The 24,335-nt window shown below is 37.6% G+C and overlaps 1 protein-coding gene across 1 annotated transcript in view; it reads right to left on the bottom strand.

The window, feature by feature from the left end:
* Nucleotides 1-315: 315 nt before the first annotated feature.
* The window catches only part of LOC145772072 (uncharacterized), a 28,713-nt gene continuing 4,693 nt past the window's right edge, over nucleotides 316-24,335 (bottom strand). The window contains exons 6-12 of the mRNA XM_082583887.1: nucleotides 23,500-23,559; nucleotides 12,780-12,856; nucleotides 6,822-6,932; nucleotides 6,362-6,488; nucleotides 5,526-5,635; nucleotides 3,400-3,511; nucleotides 316-1,718 (exon numbers count right to left, since the gene is read on the bottom strand). Coding sequence (XP_082440013.1) covers nucleotides 1,699-1,718; nucleotides 3,400-3,511; nucleotides 5,526-5,635; nucleotides 6,362-6,488; nucleotides 6,822-6,932; nucleotides 12,780-12,856; nucleotides 23,500-23,559 — 617 coding nt within the window. The 3' untranslated portion in view covers nucleotides 316-1,698. The remainder of the gene's footprint in view (nucleotides 1,719-3,399; nucleotides 3,512-5,525; nucleotides 5,636-6,361; nucleotides 6,489-6,821; nucleotides 6,933-12,779; nucleotides 12,857-23,499; nucleotides 23,560-24,335) is intronic.

Here is a 24,335-nt window from a genome sequence, read left to right as displayed (position 1 = left end):
AAACACTTTATGTTATAGATTCAGTCCAAAAAGTCCACCCGGATAACTTAGCTCAGTTGGTTAACGCCAGACTTTGTACACGATCAAACCGTAAGATCAAGCAACGCTGGTTCGACTCTAGGGGTGTGCGCTTGAGTAACACATTTCAGGACTGCTCTCCATTCAGCGGCACCCGACAGATACCATAATTTACAGACAACACTTCGTCAATCGGAAACGTCTCTATGATTTGATAACTTTTAGACTTCTAGGCCGCAACACCTGTTTAGCATATTCTTCATGTTCTCTTGCTCACTCATATTGAGATGCCAATCATTATATAATTATTATCAATCTTTTGAAGAACAAGGTGCAAGATCACATCAGTGTAGCCTATGTTTAGTGTATCATGAGTTATCATGCGTTTCGAATGAGAAGCGAAACGAAAAGCTTTGATATTCGGTACAAAACGAATCGAAATTTTTCATTAAGAAAATTATTTCGAAACGAAAACAAGATAATTCGAGATATCAAAATTCCTCGTTGAGAAGCGGATTTCGAAATGAAATTATGATAAAAAATTTTGTTTCGAAACGAAACCATTTTGATTTAAACAGCCCTAAATCGACAAGACAAAATGTTTAGCTGTCACGCTTATAGAATGTCGACTAAGGCTGTTCAAAAAAGCAATAATTTATTGTCTTCGTTTCGAAAGACAAGTAATTTCATTTTTAAAGCTCTTTACATCTTTTTTTTAGGCAAAAGCTTTATCTTAGCTTCGTCTCGAAACACGTTTCTTTACCAGGAAATTTTTTTCGAAATCATAGCAATTTATATTCTCTTTGAATTTGAAACAAAAATTTTAGAACGTAAAAGTGTTCAAATAAAGTATAAATCTGACTGAACATCGATGTCTGAAAACTGTTTGGAAAAAACAGTCATTGTAAATATCGTGACGCGACAATTCATCGAAAGACAATTTATCGAACGACAGTTCATCGAACCGACTGTGTATCGAAACGACAGTTCATCGACCGACTGTTATCGAAACGACGAATCTCCCGAAACAGATTTTATCTAAAATTTTAATGCACATATGCAATGGAATAGCCTACTCAAGGGTTAGGTTTAGGTTTTCGATTAACTGTCGTTCGATTAATTGTCGTTCGGTGAACAGTCGTTTCGATTAATTGTCGTTCGATTAATTGTCGTTCGATAAACTGTCGTTTCGATAAACTGTCGTTTCGATTAACTGTCGTTTCGATTAACTGTCGTTCGATCAATAGTAGTTCTTCGATAAACTGTCGTAGTACCGTAAATATGGTGATATACCGTAACTCAACAACATTAATAAATATGAAACGCACAACAAACTTAAACAATCTTTTGAAAATAAATACTTGGCAGTGAGACGTATAATAAATATGATTCACGTATTTTAAAAGAACGTCGCGGCAATATACAACAATAACATAACAATTAAACCAACAGATTGAAGAGGTCAAAGGTAACAATCGATGCAAAATTAAAGTCGGAGCCGATTCACTCTCGGGAGCATTTCATCCGATACCAAATGGACCATAGAGTTGACGTTACCAGGTCAGGCTTCTGATCTTATTTCTTATTCAATCTTTAAAACCTTTGGACTCGGCTTCAAATAACCTTCGGGTACTGCAGGAATCGACATTGCGATCTTCGTGGATCCAAAAACCACTTGGTCTAAACATCTTCCAATATATCTGAAACAATGTTCGTGCAGTTGAAAAACCACCAGTCAAGCTAACTTAGCGTCAAGCTATCTTATAATCACTCGTTAAAAAGCAAATCTTCTTATAAAAATATATAAAATTACAGTTGATCAATGAAAATTTATGGATCAATCAACGAGAGTTTCTACTGTATATTCGCATATAAACGATCTCGAATATCGTCAAGTGCAAACCTGATCAAAAGAAAAAATGGAGATGAACTGAATCCGCCAGATCCACGAAACCGTTACCATGAAAACGACCAGTTGCAGATAAACTAGATCGAAACTCACGATCAGAAAACTTGAAATACAAGCTCGTACAAACAACTTACCACCAGCAACATGTGTTTGATCAACGCTTATAAATAAGACGCTCTTCTTCTAATGCAGTGGTTCTTAACATTTTTTCTATCAATGCCCCTTCAATAATGATCATGTGCCTCGCGCCCCCCTAGATTTTAAATAAGTATCATACCACAAAAATTGCATTTTTGTCTGTTTATTGTACACATCAGTGAGATACTTGACACTGCTTCTTAGCGACTAGATTTTTAATGCGAGGTTTAACTCCAGAGAGTGAACAACGTAAGTCTCCTTCAACTCTCAGCCTGTTTCTGTACTTGGTCTTGATAGCAACGAGAGCAGAAAATGCAGTTCACAAAGATACATGGACCCAAACATTGTTAGAATTCGAAAAGCCCGAGTTGCGATAAGAGGGTAAACAGGAAGGTAATTGGCCCAGAACGTCTCAAGTGCCAGTTCTTTGAAGTCTTCTTTAGCTGTGAAGTTCAACTTCATCTCAAGAAACTCCTCTTGTCCTTCTTCGAAAATATCAACTACTTCGCATTGAAACGGGTTTCTGATGAACTTCCAGGTTTCACGCTTCTCATCCAGATCTGGAAAGTATTTGATGAACTCCGCTTTCAATTTATTAAGGTGATTTGCTATTTGTTTCTTCAACTCAAACTCAAAGTTACCATCTTTATGAGCAGAATCCAAGTTACTGAAGCTCGCTGGATTTCCTTGTTCAATTCGACTCTTCCAGAGGTCGAGCTTGGCTATAAAAGTTCGAATGATGTCATGATGCTTAATGATGTTGATGTTTTTCCCTTGAAGATTAAGGTTGAGAGTATTCAATGCTTTGAAGATGTCCACGAGGTACGCTAGTGCTACTTGAAAGCCTTCAGACTGAAACTTGGCCAAAAGTTTCGCCTTCTGTCGTGATTCCAAAAATGTTGTTACTTCTTCTTGTAATTCATGAAGCCTTTTCAGCATGTTACCTTTGGACAAACATCGAACATTTGTGATGAATCTGAAGGAGTTCAGCGCAAAATAGTTTTGTAAAGTTCTGGTCTAACTAATAAAGCAAGAATTACTGAATACAATACAAAATAACATAAAATACAAAATATGACGAACAGCATAGGTCCTAGGACATTAAAGTAATTAAAAAAAAAAGGAAATTGTTGTAGCCTAGAGCTCGCGCCCCCCCCGGTTAAGAACCACTGTTCTAATGCAATGTCGTGTATGCTACAGTAATCTTAGGTAGATCTGTAACGTAGGACCAATGCATGTTTGACACCGCAAATTGAATGCTCATAGACCTTTCAAACATCAGCAAACTAGTCTAACATGGCGGCAGTGCAGAACTTACAATACACCGACCTCACCTTGCACACCGCACAGTCGCCGCCATGTCTTGACGCGCCTGACGTGAACAGATCGGTCGGGAGTATTGAACTGAAGGTCACCGATAACGTCAGCGATGATGACGCTCTTGTCCTAAGTATGACAACATAAAATTAAGGGCACGTTGGGATTTGTAAAGTCATCAAGGCCCAGATCAAACTAAATGGAAGACGCCATACTCGAGTTTAACACTTGTTTGGATTATCAGTAGTGTATATCCAAGTGTCTTTAACGGGAGTCGAACTTCAAACTTTGATGAGAATTTTGGACGTCCTTGACTTGAGTTAGAATCAAAGCTCCATCGAAGTTGAACTACGGTGTCCAGTACGCCGTTTTCTATCACTCGGCCACATCACTAGACAATGAAACTGTTGTTAACGGCAGTCTTATTCCGTTCAACGCAAGGAAGAATAATTGGAATTTTCAGAGTACGCAGAGACGCATGGATCCACAATGCTGGTAACCTCCACGCGAGGAACTGGACACCGTAGTACAATCTCGATGGAAATTCGATTCCCACTCGTTAAGGACGTCTAAAATTCCCATCAAGTTTGAAGTTCGATTCCCGCTTAAGACACTTGGATATGCACCACCGATAATCCCAGTAAGGGTGAAATTCGAGGATGGCGTCTTCCATTTTCGTTCGATCGGGGCCTTGTGACAAAACAGTTTAAGAAATCCACCGTTCCACGTCATACGGCCCGAACGACATCATGGACGTATAAAGCAGTGTTCTCATGAAACAATACCAAATCGCTACACCAACCGCGAAGCGGCACCAAGAGCTTGATTACACAATCTTTGGTACATCCGTGTCGGTTAAAAGAATTAACAAGAAACAAAAGTCTGGATTACTTGACTCGTAGACAACGATTTGTAATAGACTGGTTTTGATTGAATGATCGAATCTTTATCCTCGGACTGGGAAAACTTTTTTTGCGTAAGTTTTATTGGTAACATCTGCAAAGTACTGACGGGGTGGAAGCTGAGACCTCGTAAGAACTTTCGTTTATTTTTTCTCTCATTTAGTTATATAAAGCATAAGTGTATTATCGTAATAATTTGAGAAAATGTAAACAAGCGATTGAATGATTTTGAGAGCTTAATCCTGGCAGTTTCGCATACTTGTAGAGGCTTTGAATCACTGACGTCAGCCTGGTCACCGAGATTGAGTCACTCCTGCCCCGCTCTAACTCCAAAGTGTGTGACTTCAAATCCACTCCTGCTCCAAAATCAATCAATTTGGGAATATTGACTCCAAACTCCACTTCGATTCCAAACGCAAACAATTAACCACAAACCAGACTTTTTTTATACCATAAGATATAGCCTGCCTTCCGTTTTCCATGTCATAAAAAAAAGCATATTTTGAAATGAAAGAAATCACTGCTTGGAAAATAAAACTATACAAGTACAGAAAAATAACAACTGTACCAAGTACAACGTAAATATTTGTACGTTAAAAGTATCCACTGGCAAAAAAATAGCCTCCGGCGAAACACCGAGACTCCGGCTCTTGAGCATCTCTATCGCAGATCCGGTCAGCGAGACTGACAGAGTGAAGCTTCCGCTTGTTGTTAAAGTGTTTTCTGTGAATTATTTCATCTACTAATTGCGGTTGAATGGAAAGCAGCTCTTGCAATGCGTTTCTTAAGCGCACACGCTGAGAGTCGAACCAGCGTGGTTTGATTTCGAACGTTGTTTGTTCATGAACTTAGGCGCTAAACCTATTGAGCTATCAAGGAGGACAGCCTATCTGCAGCCATGTGATTAACAATGCAATAATGGCATTTGTTGGTTTTTTCACCTAATATGTTGACATTTTCAAGCAAAGTGCCATACTGCCTAGTTATGACGTGTACCAATTATAAGAATCATATATTTTATAGTTTTTTAAATATTCAAAAATTTAAAATGTTATTATGTTTGTACTTGACAACACTTACATGACGTATGCACAGTGACAAAACGTTTAATGCATGAAAACTCAGTATTGTTCTTTAAAGGTTTCTAATTTCACTTCTTAGAAGTAGAGAATGTGAGAAATGTTGGTACAGAGGATAAACTGCATAGAGAAACAAATGAACAAGAAAATAAGATTAATAACCTCTACATCACGCGCAGGTGATATTACGCGACCACTCGATGATGTGCACGATATGTTGACTCTGCCTTCCACCTCCATCGCTGCTGGTTCATGATTCCACGGCTTTACATCTGCATGCAGAGGTGTGCAATTCACATGTAAGAAACAAACACACAACGTGTTGTAAAACTATTGACTCTCTCTTCTGATTGGTTGGGTATAATTGATCTTGAGTGCTCTGTGCACAGTCGACGTGTTGGCTTCTGGCGTGATTCGCGAAGCTCTTGTTCACATTTCTCTTTGTCCACTTTCCAGTTGTGTTGTGAGGGTTGTGTAAAGTTTAGGTGCTAACTTTATGTTTATGTTTAGTTATGTTTTATAAAGCCTTTGTTATGGTAATCTTATTAAATAAATAAAATATGTCACAACGTAATAGGTTCACGATGTGTTAATGCAAGCAGGTTAGCCGAAGCGTTCGTAGCTACGACGCTAGAAAACATGTATATTCGACAACAAGAGCAATCGGCTACAATGAATGCGTAAAAGTGGACGCTAAGATTGGTTATCTGGCATTGACATATGCAAGTATTCAACAATCGGGCATGAGCCTGGACCTCAAGCAAATTGTTGATGTCACGTCTTGTTGTAACGACGTCGGTGAACTACAAAATAGCCTAGGTCTAGGCGGTCAAATAAACATTCAGAACTAAAAGAACAAAACATCCAAAACAGAACACCTTTCCAGATTCGACAGGCAGAACAAATAATGTAAGCTCAAAAGTTTGTTACTTTCTAGTTTCCGTTTGGCTTGTTCCGGTTGAACAAAAGTAATGGAGTCAATAAACTGCGATTCTTACCACTTAGGGAGGAACTGCAGCATGGAACTATCTCATCGCTATTGACAGTGCCGGGAGTGCGGGGTCTAGGAACAAGTTCCAGGCTGTCATCGATAAACTCCTCATCGGATATTGAGGACAGATCGAACTAAAATGTGGAAGATCTTTGTTGTTTAGTTACCGAAATCCAGAGGGACGGAGCGTGGAAATAAAAGCTACGTTTAAAATGTCTCTTTTGAAATGGCAAAGCTTTCTCCTAAGTGTGAAAACAACTACTGTGGTAATTTTTATGAAAAACACCGACAATTTGCATTTTCTGTTCTTCGTATACACCGGATAAAGGACCCAGAGGATTCATAAAAAATCAGAAGTTTGATTTATCACATCAAGCACTAGTTTCAAACAGTTAGTTGATTAGTAAACGTGCATCAGGTCATTAACAGCCAATAGCGTGGTAGTGCGGCTGCCTTCATGGGGTTACCTTCTCCATCATGGATCGTTTGGCTTTGCTGGATTGGTTGGGGGTGGTTGGACTGCTGGTGCGAAATGGTTGCTTGCACGGCCGTTTCAAAACACTCAAAGCTACATTTCGCTGCAAGAAATTACAATTGATTAGCATGATGATGATGAAGCATCACGCGAAGTCGAAAGCGTCAAGCTGAATCTTCAAGTTATATTCATTCATGAAACAGAATGTATTCGAAATGGTGGGAAACAAAGTCAACAATAACAGTCGGGCAACAAATCTTTTTTTTTTTTTTCTTACATATATATATTTTTGATGTTCGTGTATGTTTTTTGGCGCTGAGTGAAAAAATACATTAGTCTTTGTACAGGCTGCGCTTTTGTGTAATTCGCAAATCTGTTTTTTAACACATAAAAAGAAATTCTACAATGCAATATGCATCAGATTAGCTGTAAGGGTTATTTGTTTCTCGGCAGCCGATTGTAGCAAGAATTGACAGCGATAGACACGCGTTTCGCCCATTTGGTGCAGACTGCCAATAAGAATGCTCCTTTCTACACAGTGTAATGTTGGGAAAAAGAAACTTGGTACGTCAGTTCATTTTGAACGAACTCTAAAAGATCAGCAAGGTGACACTTGGAGCACAACAAAACATCTTTTAGTCTGCAGCACACGTCCAGTAATCAATATAATAAAATACAAAACACAGTACAATTGGAGATTTAAATGGCATTTAGGAGGCAAATGGAACGTCTGGTTAATCTAATCAAAAAGTAAAAAGCACAAAACGTCAAACTCATGTTTAGCAAACGTTTCGATAACTATACTATCTTCATCATCAGTGCTATAAATGAAAGCAATGGTTGCTTGCACGGCGATAACGGCAGCCGCAATTTAACTTAAAACTAAGCTGCATCAAGAAATGCTTACATTTATAGCACTGAAGATGAAAACAGTAGTTTTCGAAAGGCTTACTGAACATGAGTTTAGCTATCTACACTTTGAACTCTTTATTATTTATTTCAATGGCATTTTGTCATGTAGTTTTAGTTATTACCGCGAATCAAGGCCACATATAATCCCCACAATGACCTCACATCTCAATCTGGGTATGAATGTAATTTGTGCATTTTCAGTGACAAACCCAGGCAAGCTCAAGTTTTCCACCTGATACTCATAGTTATCCGCTTTATTATTGTCTAAAATACATTGCAGTAAGCTACAAAGTTTCTAAATCAGTGGTTCGTAACCTTTTTGTTTTGGCGGACCCCTTTTGGTACCTTCGAAGCGGCCGTGGACCCTTAAAAAATTTTATCTGAAATTTTTGGTATATCGCTTCTCCTATAATCAAATCAAATATTTTAGAAGTTTCGAAACGATACACTAAAAAGAATTTGCTGAACTTGCGACGCACTTATGACGATTGATGACATTGACGAAATTATGTTATCACTTCAGCTTTATCTTGGCAGACAGCATCAAAAATCAGTAATCTATCATCAAAAATCAACAGAATTTTGCGACCGTTACAAAGAATTTCTCTCTTTTTTCATTTCCAATCAATAGTAATTCGTTATAATCTTTGTCATTGCAAAACTGTGAGTGGTGATAGAAATGCAACGTTCGTCAGCAGTCTAAGTTGAGCATTGATCAATAGATTGCTGTCTTAGCAGAATTAAGTTGAACATAGCCTTATTAAAAAACTAATTCATTTATGTGATATTTTTTAGTTACAGTTAGGAAACCAAACCTTTGTGCAATGTCCTTTGAAGGGGGTCTGCTACTATTCGGCGAGTCCGATTCGGCGAGTCCGATTCGACTAGTCCGATTCGGCGAGTTCCCTATTCGGCGAGAGCCTTTTTCGGCGAGTGCCCTATTCGGCGAGTTTTTGAAATTTGTGAAAGGAAATTATCGGATACCGTAGCCTAATTACAATTGCCGTTTTTACATCGTTTTAACGTCGCTAAACGTTGAAATCGTGCAGAAAGGAATAAAAATAAAATGTTTAACTATTAAATTACAATTCGTCATGTCAGTTCAATTGTTTTTATTTCTGACCATCATATGAAAAACAATACACGTCAACATAGCAAAGGTGTAGAAAAAGGTAGAAGCGACAAAACACGAACGTTGAAACGTGCTTGTGACCGAAGTAAGTTATTGAGTTGAAAGAAACATACGCGCCGACTTCCGGGGGGCGGCGCCCCCCGTAAATTTATGGTTGAAGGGCAACAAAAACGGTGATGACCAGTGGTGTTTCAAAGATAAAACACTTCGTGAAAGAGATTTAGATAATTTAAACGGACTTAAAGAATGCCGAAAGCAAGAAAAGCCTACGTTGCTCTTGCCCGCAAAACAGCAGCTGATCGCATGGCTTTCTCATACGGTATGGAAGTTTCAAAGTAGATGGTAGAGTAACTTGCACTGCTGGAATAGTCACGTAACTATTCACTGCAATATTAAGTAAACCGGCTAAATTAGACGCGCTATTTTCAACGAGGTCTTCCCGCTGTGAGACAATTATGATTCAACAGAACGCATTGTTTTCTTCGCAATGTGTGAGAATTAAATCGAAAACCGATAAAAGAAAAGGTGTTTAATGGTCTTGGTCGCAGATATTGCCTGCATTAACGACGTCTCTTACCGCTATTATCACCTAGCTAACCTGACATCATTGTTTTATGCGACCGCTAAGGTTTGACATCGACTTCAACGATCATGGAATGTTACGTTATAATAAGAACGATTATATCCTACACGCAAAAATAAAAAAATGATCTCCTCTTTCTGTTTTGTCTCGTGAGCTTTGCATATTGCTCAACAAGTGCATAAAGTTTAGAATTGACAAGAAATCATTGAATTTGAAAATTAAGTTTGAATCACTGCAAATAAACGTATTCAAAAGTTTTACTTAGGCCGACGCGATTTCACACTCCGTAATCTACGTCGACAATGATTTTTAGTGCGTTCATTTTGAAAATTGCGGAGCTGGAGACAACAGCTTGTCCCGTGTTAGTTGAACTTGTCTTTTTGAGGTGAAAATCACTTGCGAACATCTCGACCTTTACTCGAGTATAGCCTACTGTATTCAATAAAAGACTATAAAGACTTTCGATAAAAAACAGAAGAGAAAACACTTCGCCGTTGTCAACGCTTTGAAAGTAATTAGCGAAACGAGGTTAATAAAACTGATAGCGGCTTTTCACTCTGCTTGAGATCACGATTTTTTGCGTTTTATTTCGATAACTTCACTGTCTTGATCGTTGTTATTCACTCGCACGAAAAGGAAATGAATCGGCTTGTTTTCCAACAGTTCCAATTATGAGCTAACAATATCAAAATTTTTACGACTAGGCGTACTGCATGCGTAAAACTAATCCTTTCAAGCAGCGCTTCTAATAAATTCGGTTTGCGACCTATTTGTTAATATAAACAAGACACTAAGCTTAATCAAAGACTATTTTAATTGAGTAAAATAGCGTTATGGTTATGACGTCATCACCTTTCTCGCCCCCCAAGGTTTTTTGAAAAGTCGGCGCCTATGGAAAGAAATTTGGCACGGTCGCAACACCTTCAGAAAAATTTAAGATATGAAGGGAAAATAAAATAAAGAAAATAAAACAAAGACAATGTTACAAAAAAAATCATGTTTATGTCTATAAGTTAGTACTTTTGAATAGTTAAAATGATTAGTTTGGATCAACAAATGTGTGGCCTACAGCTTGGATTGAAAGGAAATTATCGGGTACCGTAGCCTAGCTATCCCGACCAGCAAAAATTTGTTCCAAGAACACAGTTCATTTTTACATTGTAGTAACAGAATGAAAAGGCTAACCAAATGTGTGGCCTATCGTGTTAACGTCGCTAAACGTTGAAATCGTGTAGAAAAGGGAGCTTTTGCTGACTAGGATACTTTGAAACTGAGAAACATTCACAGAAGCCTTTCGATTTGTTCCAAGAACCCAGTTAGCCTAACAGTTCATTTTTACATTGTAGTAACAGAATAAAAAGGCTAACCAAATGTGTGGCCTACTGTAGGCCGCCTACAGCTTAGATTGAAAGGAAATTATCGGGTGCCGTAGCCCAGTTATCCCGACCAGCAAAAATTGCCGTTTTTACATCGTTTTAACGTCGCTAAATGTTGAAATCGTGTAGAAAAGAGAACTTTGCTGACTAGGATACGTTGAAGCTGAGAAACATTCACAGAAGCCTTTCGAACTGTTCCAGGAACCCATTTAGCATAACATTTCATTTGTACATTGATTCAACGTCTGAATACATTATCTTAAAAATGCAACGTATCGTAGGGCTTCTGTGAACGTATCCTAGTCAGCAAAGTTCTCTTTTCTACACGATTTCAACGTTTAGCGACGTTAAAACGATAGGCCACACATTTGGTTAGCCTTTTTATTCTGTTACTACAATGTAAAAATGAACTGTTAGGCTAACTGGGTTCTTGGAACAAATTTTTGCTGGTCGGGATAACTAGGCTACGGTACCCGATAATTTCCTTTCAATCTAAGCTATAGGTCACACATTTGTTGATCCAAACTAATCATTTTAACTATTCAAAAGTACTAACTTATAGACATTAAACATGATTTTTTTTGTAACATTGTCTTTGTTTTATTTTCCCTTCATATCTTAAATTTTTCTGAAGGTGTTGCGACCGTGCCAAATTTCTTTCAACTCAATAACTTACTTCGGTCACAAGCACGTTTTAACTTCGCGTTTTGTTGCTTCTACCTTTTTCTCGACCTTTGCTATGTGACGTGTATTGTTTTTGATATGATGGTTAAAAATAAAAATAACTGAACTGACATGACGAATTTTAATTTAATAGTTCAAACATTTTATTTTTATTCCTTTCTGCACGATTTCAACGTTTAGCGACGTTAAAACGATGTAAAAACGGCAATTGTAATTAGGCTACGGTACCCGATAATTTCATTTTAAAAATTTCAAAAACTCTCGCCGAATAGGGCACTCGCCGAAAAAGGCTCTCGCCGAATAGGGAACTCGCCGAATCGGACTAGTCGAATCGGGCCATTCCGCCTTTGAAAGTTCAAAGGACATCGCACCAGTTTGTTAGGAAGTACAGTTTGAAAATCACGGTAATACACAAATAAAGCACAACCAACCAATTTTTAAATTTCGTAATTTATCAATCATGCTGCAAACTCGCAAACTTTCAAGGACCCCTGAAATCGCTTCGCGGACCCCTAGGGGTCCGCGGACCCCCGGTTGAGAACCACTGTTCTAAATGATTGTCAAGCAGTTGTTACTAAAGCAAACATTTTGCTTCCTAATCTATTGGGCCAATTTTGGGGCCTTTTCTTCTGAAAAATTGTGGAACAGAGCCTGCACGTGCTTAAAAGATTCGCTGTGTGATCTTAACACTATAATGAACTGCGCTACAAGCCTTACTTACTTAATGTGGATTATTATACTCAATGAACAGAGATTGGCAAAGCATATTGTGTGGACCATGAGTTCATCATTTTTTTAGTTGCCACTAAGTTTCTTTTGTAATGTTGACTATCAACTCTGCTATCACATGCCGTAGATAGCGCAAGCATAAATACAATCTCCTTGCTGACCCAAGTAAAAATGTTGACATCTTAACAGTCCCGAACAACTTTCAATCATGTTTAGTATATTTGATGATGTTTTCACGTTGTCATATTTTTATTTCGTGAGCTGAGTAACCCACATGAAATTTGTTGCCGAGTTATAATCAAATTTCACTAAACAGCCCAAACATATCCCATTGTGGCCAGCAATTGGCAATAGCACATCGAATGAGAGCGCAACTTTCAGCTGAAGAGAAATTTATCAAACCAGCGAGAGAACATCGGCCCTCTCCTAACGCATAAACGCAACACAGAAAGCAGCAATGCATCAAAAAGCAAACTTTTTAAATAATGGAACTTCTCCATTGTGATTTATTGACCGGCTTTCGAAAATGGATACCTTGGAAAGAGGAGTGTAGGTCTTTGGTGGGACGGCGGAGAGACTGGGAGTGGATGTCAACCAGGCTGGATCCCCACCTGCAAAGAAAAACCAATGAACACATCAAAATTAGCAGCTTTTCTTTTTAGTTGACAGCACAAAGTTGATGCTTCAGTGTTCACCTTGACAGGATGTTAGTCGTTTTCTTTACGCTCGTTTTCAATGAAAGAAAAAAAACTGAAATAATGAACTCTCAAATTCAAACGTTCGAAAAAAATTCGTACTTTTGCTTCTCTGAAATATCTGTGCTGAAGATTGATATGTAACTATTCATCGATAAGTTGACCGGTATCAGTAGACGAGACAGCAGATTCACTAATTTGACTTTAATTAAAGAACATTTACTTATACTAGTATAAGCATTGAAAGATATAAACCAATTAATAGAGAAAATTAAGACAAATAACAAAAAAGGTTATTTGTCAACATGGTCGTCCCTTGCCATATAAGACACAGTTGAGTTCTTCACAAATACTTTATACTGAATGGGGCCAAGTGGTATCTCAACAATCTTTTCCACACCATTCATCACCACTTGCTGAGCATGCGGCCACACTTGTGACATATAGAACCAGTCAAAACTACAGTAAACTAATTTATGATAAGTTATTGACTATTCAGCAACTACAATTTTACAGTTTCTTTTTGCAGTTCTTCATTATAATCAAAGAAAACAGTTGTTACTGCAAAACATGTATGAAATGTTTGGAAATAACATAAAAACGAAAAATAACGTATCAAAACGTAACAAAAACAACCACAAACAACGTTTTTGTCATCCCTAGTCACTCATAATAGCGATGAATTTCGACAGCAGCACGGCGAACTAGAGAATACGGCCAGATATGCCACATTAAACAGGCCAGTTCTAACAGGCCGACTGCATTCAAATTGCATTTTAAGTTACAGTGGCCAAATGCACTGTTGGAACGTAACTATCGCTCAACAAATCACTGGGATGGTCAAAATGTTTGTTTTGGAACCATAACACTTCATATATAATACAATATATTAGATATAATAACTTGAATATAGTTTAAAACAAGATAAAAGTTCAGCAATACTGGATGACAAATGTTCTAGTTCGCCGTGTGTTGATGCAGATACAATCTGAAAATAAAACACCTTGCAAAATACACTACTATGTGAAAACTTTTTAACACTAAAAATTGTTGCAAGATTTATTTCCCCGACTAATGCGGCAGTTAGTCACTTTGTCCTACAAATCGCAATCACGTGATTGTCTGAGCAAACAATGCAGGAGCGCGCAGGCGCAGTTCTTTTGTTTTCGCAATTCAGTAGCATGTGTCATTGTCAGGGAGGCCAGGTTGGAATTTTGAATTCCAAATTTCACAAATTTGGCATTTTTTTATGTTGTTTAGCATGAAAAAATCTTGTTTGGCATTTTTTCAAAATTCTTTTTTCTGAAGAATACGGTACTCTCAGGAATGAAGATAGCTAGGTTGTGCAATAGCAGCAAGTGCAGGCTGAGCTTTGTTGCAGTTTTATCTATTTTTTACCGAATTCATTGCTTATTAATGAAGAAACCTTCGATTTTGCAGCGTTTTGCTAATTTGGCATTTTTTTAGGTCATTTGCCATTTTTTGACCAGTTGTTTGGCATTTTTTTCCATAGTGGACCTGGCAACTCTGGTCATTGTGACAAGAGGTCACAGACATCTTATTATAACTAGACTGCGCTTCTCGTATTTCGATTGAAGAAATTGAAAAAAGGCGGCGGCCATTGTTAGTGTCTCAAACTCGCGTGAAAGCTGCGCTGTTAACGATAACATTTCTGAGCTGGTTGCGCTTCTGCAGAAAACTAACTTGTTAACTATAATTTAGAACTTTGGTGTAATAGAGGTTTTATTCATCTATGAAATGAATAAAAGCATGTGTTAAATTGCACAGAATTATACATACAGTCTATAATATAAAGCAAAAACACTGCGATGCGAGAGCACGTATACGATACACTGAATGCATCATTTCCAGCAGTTCAGCAGAACTCTTACCGTATTCAATTTGGCGTTACAGCTGAGCTGATGATTAGCCTATTGTAAAAACAGCAACAAACAGTGTATTACATCAAACCTAAGCAAATGATACGCTATATTATAGCGGCTATAACGTAGGCCTATAGCTCAACAAAATCAAAACAAATTAAATATTCACCAATACTGATGTGATGTCGAAAGGAAGTAGTTTATTGGTGTTTGAAAAGTACTGTTTTGTTAAGCGTTTTACGAACCAATTTGCCTTGTATTTGCTTGCAGGTTTCCTTACCAATGTGGTAAAACCTAATTTTTAAATAACATTTGGACACAGTTTTGACTAGCGTAAAAATGTGATTATCGGTAACGGTGCATTCAAACACAAGATCCGTGAGATTAGTAAATATCTTGGAATGGTTTATATTTCCAAGCACAGCTACCGCAATAGCTTCCACAATGCCTGGATGAAGAGGTAATCTCCCAGCTGTGGTAGTTAGTAACCGTTTAATGCATAATTCAGTTTCTTCACAAATATATACAACACTGAAAGAAGGTTTAAAAAGTCCACTTCTATCTTTAAATGATAAGAAGCTGGGTTGAACAGGTAAAGTGTGTGAACTCAGTTCAAAGCGGCACCTTGCACATAACGTTATCTTTGCGCACATTTTGGCAGCATAAATTAACAAATTCTAACAATATGTTTGCGATTGTAGAACAGCAAAGGTGAAATCATATAAAGATTTCGTCATACTAGGTGAATTGCGGAGATATTTATTAGTTGTTATTTCACAGCAACTTGAAACTGAAGCTATTTCTTTAAAAGTTATTGTTGATGAAATCACACGAATTTACGTCATAATGCAACGTTTTGCTACAACGGAGAAAATCGAAAGCCATCAATCTCTATTGAACAGAATCCTGGTAAAAGCTGCGGTTGTGTTGTTGCATAGAAAACTATTTGTTTTGTCAATTATTTGTTCACAACAACTGAGTTTTTTAAGAAACGCAAATATTATAGGAGAATTACATTTTGTAGAAAGTTAAGTTGTGTTCAGTCGTGTTCTCATTGCTTTAAGAATTGGCGCTCCAGTTGTTTCAGGAACGAGGAGGCGACTGATTCTTAACTAATTAATTCATCTACTTCTACTTGTTTTAAAGTATCAGGTTTGGTGGCCGTGCTTAACTACTGTATATTTATCGATTCATATACCGCAATATTAAATCCGTTCATGCACGTCTTAAACCATAATAGTTTTGCCACCTTTTCCTTTTGTTGGTTTTGTTCCTGTATTTCTTTTTCACAATATCATTTGTTTTGCATTCTGACAAGGAAAAATAAATTGAATTGAATTCAAAACAATGAAAATTCATTACGGGTCCCTACAAAAGCATTGGCAAACGCGCGGAATAGGTACACTAATAATGGCTGACGTCTGAACCTGCTTTCTTCAAAAATCGTAAACGAGAGAAGTGACGATGCGCGGTCTAGTTATAATAAGATGTCTATGCAAGAGGTGCACTCGTCAGGGTTGCCAGATGGCTTTTTTTTAGGCCAAATTCCAGAAAACTGGCCTTTTTAAATTGCAGTTGGCCTACAAAAATTGATGCAAATAAGGCCAGAAAATCTGGCCTTATTTGGCCCTTTTTATGGCTGCAAGTTTTGACCGGTTTAGAAAGTATTATTTTAAGGAAATTCAATTTCAATGGTATTATAAAAGTATCACTTATCATCACTTAGAGGCTGACCTATATTCGTTTTAATTTTAATTAGTGAGTAGAGACATTGGTAGAGAGTAGAGAATGTGTTAGCGGTGGACAGGGCGGTTCTATTAAGTTGCACCTGCCGTAAACCGTAAAGTATACACTTGCCTTGTTTGTTAATGTGATGTGTTTGCATTCCATTTGTTCAATTTTGTCGTATTTTGTTTGCTGCTAAATAATTTCAAAACCGAGTAGGCTACAGTATTAGTTTTAGTTCTTATGACATCTTAAACGTATTGATTTCGTACTGGGTTGGTCTGTGAATAAGTTTACTATAAAAGCCTACGACAACACATTTCACTGATTTTTGAACACTCCACGTTTACCGTACTTCTGATCCGGTTTGCAATACGCAAAATGCTACAAAACGACAGAAAATCTTTGCATTCGTTTATTTTTGATTTTTTAGATTTGTGGTTTTAAACTTCTATACATCAAATAAGCTGGGATTTTTTTTTTGCTGAGACTTTTCGGTCATTTGTCCAAAATGACTTGAAAAAATTCGGTCAATTTTTATTTATTTCGATCATTTTTAGTCATTTTTGGTCATTAATAGTCAATTGACTATATTTTTTTCGGACATTTTGCTAAAAAATCGGTCAATTGAATTTTATACATTCTTTAGTTGATACAAACAGTGTTTTATTTTAATAATTCTTCTGTATTCATGTATAGCCCTGCAAATAGTTTCCAATCCTGTAGTTGTAGACATCCCTGGTACATATACTCAATAAGACAAATTCATGCTTTTTGCTTAGCTAGATGTTCCGAATAGCACTGTTCATGAATTGAAGTAATAGTGGTTTCTAGTTTATCTGCTACTACAGTAATTTTTCATTAATCAAATTATGCAAACGAACCGGTCATTATGCTCTGACAGTGCTAAATTATTATCTGTCATATTTGATTGTAAAATGGCATTTTCAAAAAATTGTTTCAATTAAGTTGTTAGCGTTTATTTAGCCTTAGAAGTAAATAAAAAATTTGGCCTTTTTTTGGCCTTATTTTATAATGGATTTGGCCTTACTATAGCTTGAGTATCTGGCAACCCTGGCACTCGTACAGTAGTGAGTAGAAGCTAGTTAGCAGTTAAAAACTGAAGTTTTGCAAGTTTTGCTACAAGTTTTAAAATTATGAATATGTACTGAAACTGGACTCGTTGAAAGCTAAGGCCTAATTGCTTTGATAGTTCAAAGTGCCTAGTTACTGGTGTGCATAAGTACAATACAATTTAGTGCAATTATCTTGCACTTAAAAAAACTGAAAATGTGCAAATTCAAAAATGGTGTCCATTCTCAGGAATGGATTGGGTAACATTGCAAAATCAAAACATAAAAAGGGTAGGCTAGTGTTAACAGTATGCAGTGGTGTCACTGAAATTTACAAAATACTTGTTTAGGATTAAGCCAATGAAAATGTGCAGTGTGATACAGTCCGACCAGAACTCTGGGCTGACAGTACGCTACGGTACCTAGACAAATCAAGTAGTGAAATGATAGGGTGCTGGGATAAGCTTGAGATTGAGGAGTTTTCACTGGCAGTTGTACGGTTAGGCCTATCTAGTCTGACTGGGTCATAAAATTAAAAGCTTCTACTCTAGGTTTTCATAAAATCACCTTATGTTGTTAAGAAAATCCACAAAAAGTTTGGCTGTACTGTTTGTCATCTGCTGTTACAAGAATGCTCAACTGACTCCACATACTTCAATAATCTTTCCAGAGGAAATTTAACGATACCTTCCCCACAGTTATCAGATTTTGTCTGCAAAGCTTTTGGATTACTGGACCATTTTGAAGATTTCATACAAAGCCAACACTGTAAGTCAGTACGCCTGATTAGTTCTGCTATTTTGCACCACATATTAAGTGTTAATTTTGCATGTGATTTGCATAATAAGAAAGTGTGCTTCTTCTTCTCTCGTATTGTCGCTATATGTCAGGGCAGCCGTTGGTTAGCCACTGCCTGGTGTCGTCATCGATTTGGGGACGAAAGCAAGTACCTCCACATGGTCGTCCCCGCAAGTACCTACTTTGGGAAACTAAACTTGCTACAACTGTCGCTATAAAAGTCATCATGCGAAAGAACAGAAAGTGTGCGATGTGATAATAAGCATCATTGTGAACGTATTTTTTAATAACAAGCGCCGCCTTGTGGATGACAGTATTGTCAAAGATTCAATTGTAGGATTTAAGAAAAGGCAATGAACCAAAATGTAAAGGAGACCACTTCCAAAGTAATAATTTATTGGCAGTGGCTATTTGACCGGCTCCGGTCTTTGAATCTGAAACACTATTTGACCGGTCATGACATCACTACATAAACGCTTTTTCTTTTTCTCTTTCAAAGCAACAGACGAGAAGCGCCGATATAAGTTCTAACTTCAACACGTATTCTTCAACTCAGTCCGTGGCGCGAGCGATACGTCTCCGGCTGCCAATCTAGAGGGGATGAGTTTGATACTATCCGGAAGCATTCTTTTTTTTTTATCTAAATTTTGACCCAAAGCGCATTTTTGTGGTCAATTTTTAATTTGAGTAGCCTACAGCCCATTTTTTATGTCTTTTCAAATGTGAGTAATAATGTTAGAGTTTTTTTAATTTGCTGGAATTTGAGAATTTCTCTTGGTAATTTTCCGATCGTCATAAGTGAACGTGTGTTGCCGAACAACCCTACATTTTTCTCTCAAGTTAGTTATATACAATACTTCTTTAAAAAATGGTTTTACCAAATGTTATCATTTCTTTTAAAAGAAGTATTGTATATAACTAACTTGAGAACTATTAACTAACTTGGACTGTAGGCTACTCAAATTAAAAATTGACCACATAAATGCGCTTTGGGTCAAAATTTAGATAAAAAAAAAAATGAAAAAAAGAATGCTTCCGGATAGTATCGAACTCATCCCCTCTAGATTGGCAGCCAGAGACGAACCCTGCGCGCCACGGACTGAGTTGAAGAATACGTGTTGAATTTAGAACTTATGTCGGCGCTTCTCGTCTTTTGCTTTGAAAGAGAAAAAGAAAAAAGTGCTTAGCCTATGCAGTGACGTCATGACCGGTCAAATAGTGTTTCAGATTCAAAGACCGGAGCCGGTCAAATAGCCACTGCCTAATTTATTTGCTATTTGCTTTTTCATTAATGATTAAAAGTGTTTTTACCTTAGTGCAATTAGTGAAATATTAGTTGTTTTTTTATCTCACAAGTTGACTACATAATTTCAGGATAACAGTTTTTAGAATTTTACTCAAGTCCATGATTTGCGAGTTCTGTCAACGTAATTTTAAATCATACCAGCTTTTTACCAATCTTACTGATAGCTTTACTTTCTTGCATAGCTCATTGCAAATAGTATACTTATTACCTTTCCAACACTGTTGGAAAAGCACGTTGTTTTGTTTATTTCCATGATAACACTGTGTAGGAGCACTGTTGTTGAAACATTTTTGTAATTGCTAGGCCTTGCCATTGTACAGGTCAATATAGCTGTGATAGTTGAAACCACGTCGATTTGAAACCAGTATTAATATTTGAATAATTTCTTAACCAGAACCAAAATGTCACTCAACATTGCATTGCTAGAAAGTTATTGTTTTTTAATATGTATTCCTTGCCACTGTACAGGTCAATGTAGCTGTGATAGTCGAAACCACACCGACTTGACTAATTTCTTGACCAGAATGCAAGTTATTCTGGTAAAACTCATGGTACAAATTCATACCAACCTCATAAAAGCATATGAGTTTTTTGCTATTAACCATTATATTTGTTGCCAGGAAAACACAGCGTCGGCCATGATTCATCTTTGTGTTTGTGTGATGATATGTCCAAATGGATTTTTTATTGTCATATTAAGTCACTTCGAAATTTCAGTTTAGCAATTAGAATGAACAATGAACATTGCTTTCAATCTTGTACTTAATACCAATTTTTCTTGTTAACTTCCTAAATAAATTTGATCTTGATGGTTATCAACGTACTAGCAATGTAGCTTTTGAACATTGCATATAATTTGCATGTACTTTCATCGTAGGTACCTGGTACCAAATTTGGAATTGTATTGTAATGATATGTGAACCAGTATGGAATGAATGGAAGATGAGTGTGGTGATACCCATCTTCAAGGGAAAGGGTGATGTAATCGATTGTGGGTCATATAGGGGAATAAAACTGTTGGAGCATGCAATGAAGGTAGTGGAAAGGGTGTTGGAGAATAGAATACGATCTGTGGTGAAGCTGGACGAGATGCAGTGTGGATTTATGCCTGGGAAGGGAACGACAGATGCTATTTTTATTTTGAGAAGGTTGCAAGAGGAATATCGGGACAAGGGTAAGAACTTGTACATGTGTTTCGTGGACATGGAAAAGGCGTTTGATAGAGTTCCAAGAAGAGTGATGGAATGGGCAATGAGAAAAAAAGTAATGCCAGAAGCTCTCGTTCAAGCCGTAATGGGTCTTTACGACGGTGCAAGGACGAGAGTTCGCGTTGGATCTGCCCTCTCAGGTGAGTTTTCGGTGAAGGTCGGTGTACACCAGGGTTCTGTCCTCTCTCCTCTAATCTTTGCCATTGTGATTGATGTGATTACCGAATGTGTAAGAGAAGATTCATTAATGGAGATACTGTACGCCGATGATTTAGTTTTGTTGAGTGACACAATGGAAGATCTGAGAGGGAAATTTGAGAAGTGGAAGGAGTCGTTTGAATGTAAAGGTATGCGTGTGAACATCAAAAAGACAAAGGTCGTAATAAGCGGAACGGAAGGGGAAATCACAATGAGCAAAATTGACCCATGTGGCGTCTGCGGAAGAAGAGTGATGGCAAATTCTGTTACATGTACGAAATGCAAGAAATGGGTGCATGGAAGATGTGCAAAGATGAAGAGAGTGACATGCAGATCTGGAGATGGTTTTGAATGATGTGAAAGATGCAAGAAGATTGAGGAAGGAATGATTGGTCCTGTTGAAAAGCTGAATGATGAAGTTGAATCAGTAAATGCCTTTTGCTATCTAGGAGATAGATTGAATGCCAGTGGTGGTTGTGAAGCGGCAGTGACTGCAAGAGGAAGGTTTGGTTGGGTGAAATTCAGAGAGTGTCGAGAGTTGTTATGTGGTAGAAGATTTCCGTTGAAAATGAGAGGAAGAATTTATACTAGTTGTGTGAGATCTGCAATGCTGTACGGAAGTGAGACATGGTGCTTACGGGAAAACGAATTGGCGATTTTAAGAAGAACTGAGAGAGCGATGGTGAGAGCAATGTGTGGTGTAAAGCTGATGGACAAAAGGAATACCGAAGAACTTATGAGCTTGCTTGGGTTGAATGAGAGTGTTGATAAGTTGGCAAAAGCGAATGGAGTGAGGTGGTATGGGCATGTTTTGAGAAGGGATGAAGATGATGTTTTGAGAAGAGCGCTGGAGTTGCGAGTGGAGGGTCGGAGAAAACAAGGAAGACCAAAGAAAACATGGAAAAAGCAAGTTGAGGAAGAAAGCAGCAAGGTGGGCTTGACAAGAGAGGACGCGTTAGACAGATCGATGTGGAGGCAGGGTGTGAAGACGATTGCGGCACTTGGAGGTGAATCCGGCCACCCTCGGTAACGGGGACATCACCGGATTAAAACTGGACTACTACTATTAGATTAATCAGTATCTAACCAGATTTGAACACTACTGCCATGAGATTGCAACAATTTTTAGTGTTAAAAAGTTTTCACATAGTAGTGTATTTTGCAAGGTGTTTTATTTTCAAATTGTATCTGCATCAACATTAATGTAAATTTAAGATTTGGACGATGCTTCCGGCAGCTGCTGCCATACTCTAATTAGTGCATTAAGTATTATTATTGTGTTACAACGCCGTGGTTAAAGTAGTTAGGAGTGCAGCATTAATACAGTTCTTTGCTAATAAGTGTTTTTGTTTTTCAGAAACATAGGATTGAGTACTGATTCGGCCTTTACCTGTTCAATGTTACTGTAAGTGTAAATGGATAAATATAATCAAGACTGGTTCAACAATCCCCAGTGAAGAGAAATTTGTCTGCGCAAGCTGAGAAACTTTAAAGAAATCGCAAATTTATGTTTGTTACTGCTTAGTGCTGTATTCTGCTATCATGACTGGACCTGAGTTTTCAAACTGTATGATGTCTTGAAAAAACTGATCTATGGAAGCAAACTATCACAGTGACAGAGGATGCCAATGCAAAAGCATTCAATGTCTATCTCAGACTCTGCATTCAGCACCCAATTTGGTATCTTGAACTCAAGATAATGCATCGTCAATATCATAATAAAATTAATACGGAAAACTGGCTTTCCCAGCAAGGGCTTTCGATAAACTGGAACAAATACTGTATTATATATTACTTTAAAAGCGGTGTAATTTTGACTCTGTTAGGACAAAGTAAAGGGAATAAAAGACTGGTCTCAACCTACGATATTTGAACATTTGTCATCCAGTATTGCTGAACTTTTATCTTGTTTTAAACTATATTCAAGTTATTATATCTAATATATTGTATTATATATGAAGTGTTATGGTTCCAAAACAAACATTTTGACCATCCCAGTGATTTGTTGAGCGATAGTTACGTTCCAACAGTGCATTTGGCCACTGTAACTTAAAATGCAATTTGAATGCAGTCGGCCTGTTAGAACTGGCCTGTTTAATGTGGCATATCTGGCCGTATTCTCTAGTTCGCCGTGACAGCAGTCATACACAAAATTATCTACGACCATCAAAATGGGAAAAATTGAAGCCGTGGATAGATATGAAAGACATATAGAAAGTATGCATGAGCATGACAATATGTCTCAATATGTGCAAGTGTGCACTTCATGGGCAAGTATCCACTCCGCAGTGAGTATGTGACACTGCCAGAAATAAGCTTCCACAGAATTTTGTTTCATCAAAGGATTTTCTATAATAAACCAACTCACCGGCATCACTGAGCCAGCCTACATCAGAGTCGCTGGGTACTTTCAACTTTTCTGGACATTCTGGTAAGACATAACAAGTTTTTAAAACATAAAACACGTAATAATAGACTGCTTCCATCCTGCAAAAAGGTCATCGTAAAAAACGTTTTCTCAGCGACCTTTTGGTTGTTGTGAGTAAAGTCTTGCTGGTTGTGAAAAAGTATGCACTATGCAGCCTTGCATGGATGATATAAATACATCATCCCTTCTCTCGTCTTGTCGCATTAATTAGTAGAGCACCCATCACCATCAGTTAGCCACTGGCTGGTATCTTCATTCATGGAGAGCAGGCTTTTCCGCCTCCATACCCCATATTTGTGTGTACAATGGGCACTGGGCAGGTAGTGGGCAGGCCTTGCTGATATGAAATGCCTCTGCACTTCTCCGCATTCACAGCCAAATCTCAAAGCAGGATTGCTGCACAAAAGCGACCAACACCAATTGGTTGCGTTTGATAAGGCAAGTCTAAAAACGGTAAGACACAATTGACTTTCAAATTCGAATAGATATGCTACCTTCCCTAGTATGCTTCACACCATGACACCACTGTTTGCTAGAGAATCCACCAGAGAATACCATATCATCCTTGTTTCTAGCACAAATAATTTCTCCTAGGTCAATACTAGTCTTGACAAGTATCGTCAGATGACATTTAACGAATTTCAACTCGGGAATTAAATATATACAACCTGAAATACGCTTGTAATATTGTTGGTGCTTCGCTCAATTACAAGTAATCGTTAAAAAAATAAAGTTTCATACAAACAAATAGCCTAGTAGCGTGACATTATTGAGCA

This window comes from Aplidium turbinatum, chromosome 6 (assembly GCF_918807975.1).
Source record: "Aplidium turbinatum chromosome 6, kaAplTurb1.1, whole genome shotgun sequence".
Lineage (NCBI taxonomy): Eukaryota > Metazoa > Chordata > Ascidiacea > Aplousobranchia > Polyclinidae > Aplidium > Aplidium turbinatum.
Note: the sequence above shows the minus strand (reverse complement) of the source record. Positions and strands in the feature narration are given on the sequence as shown.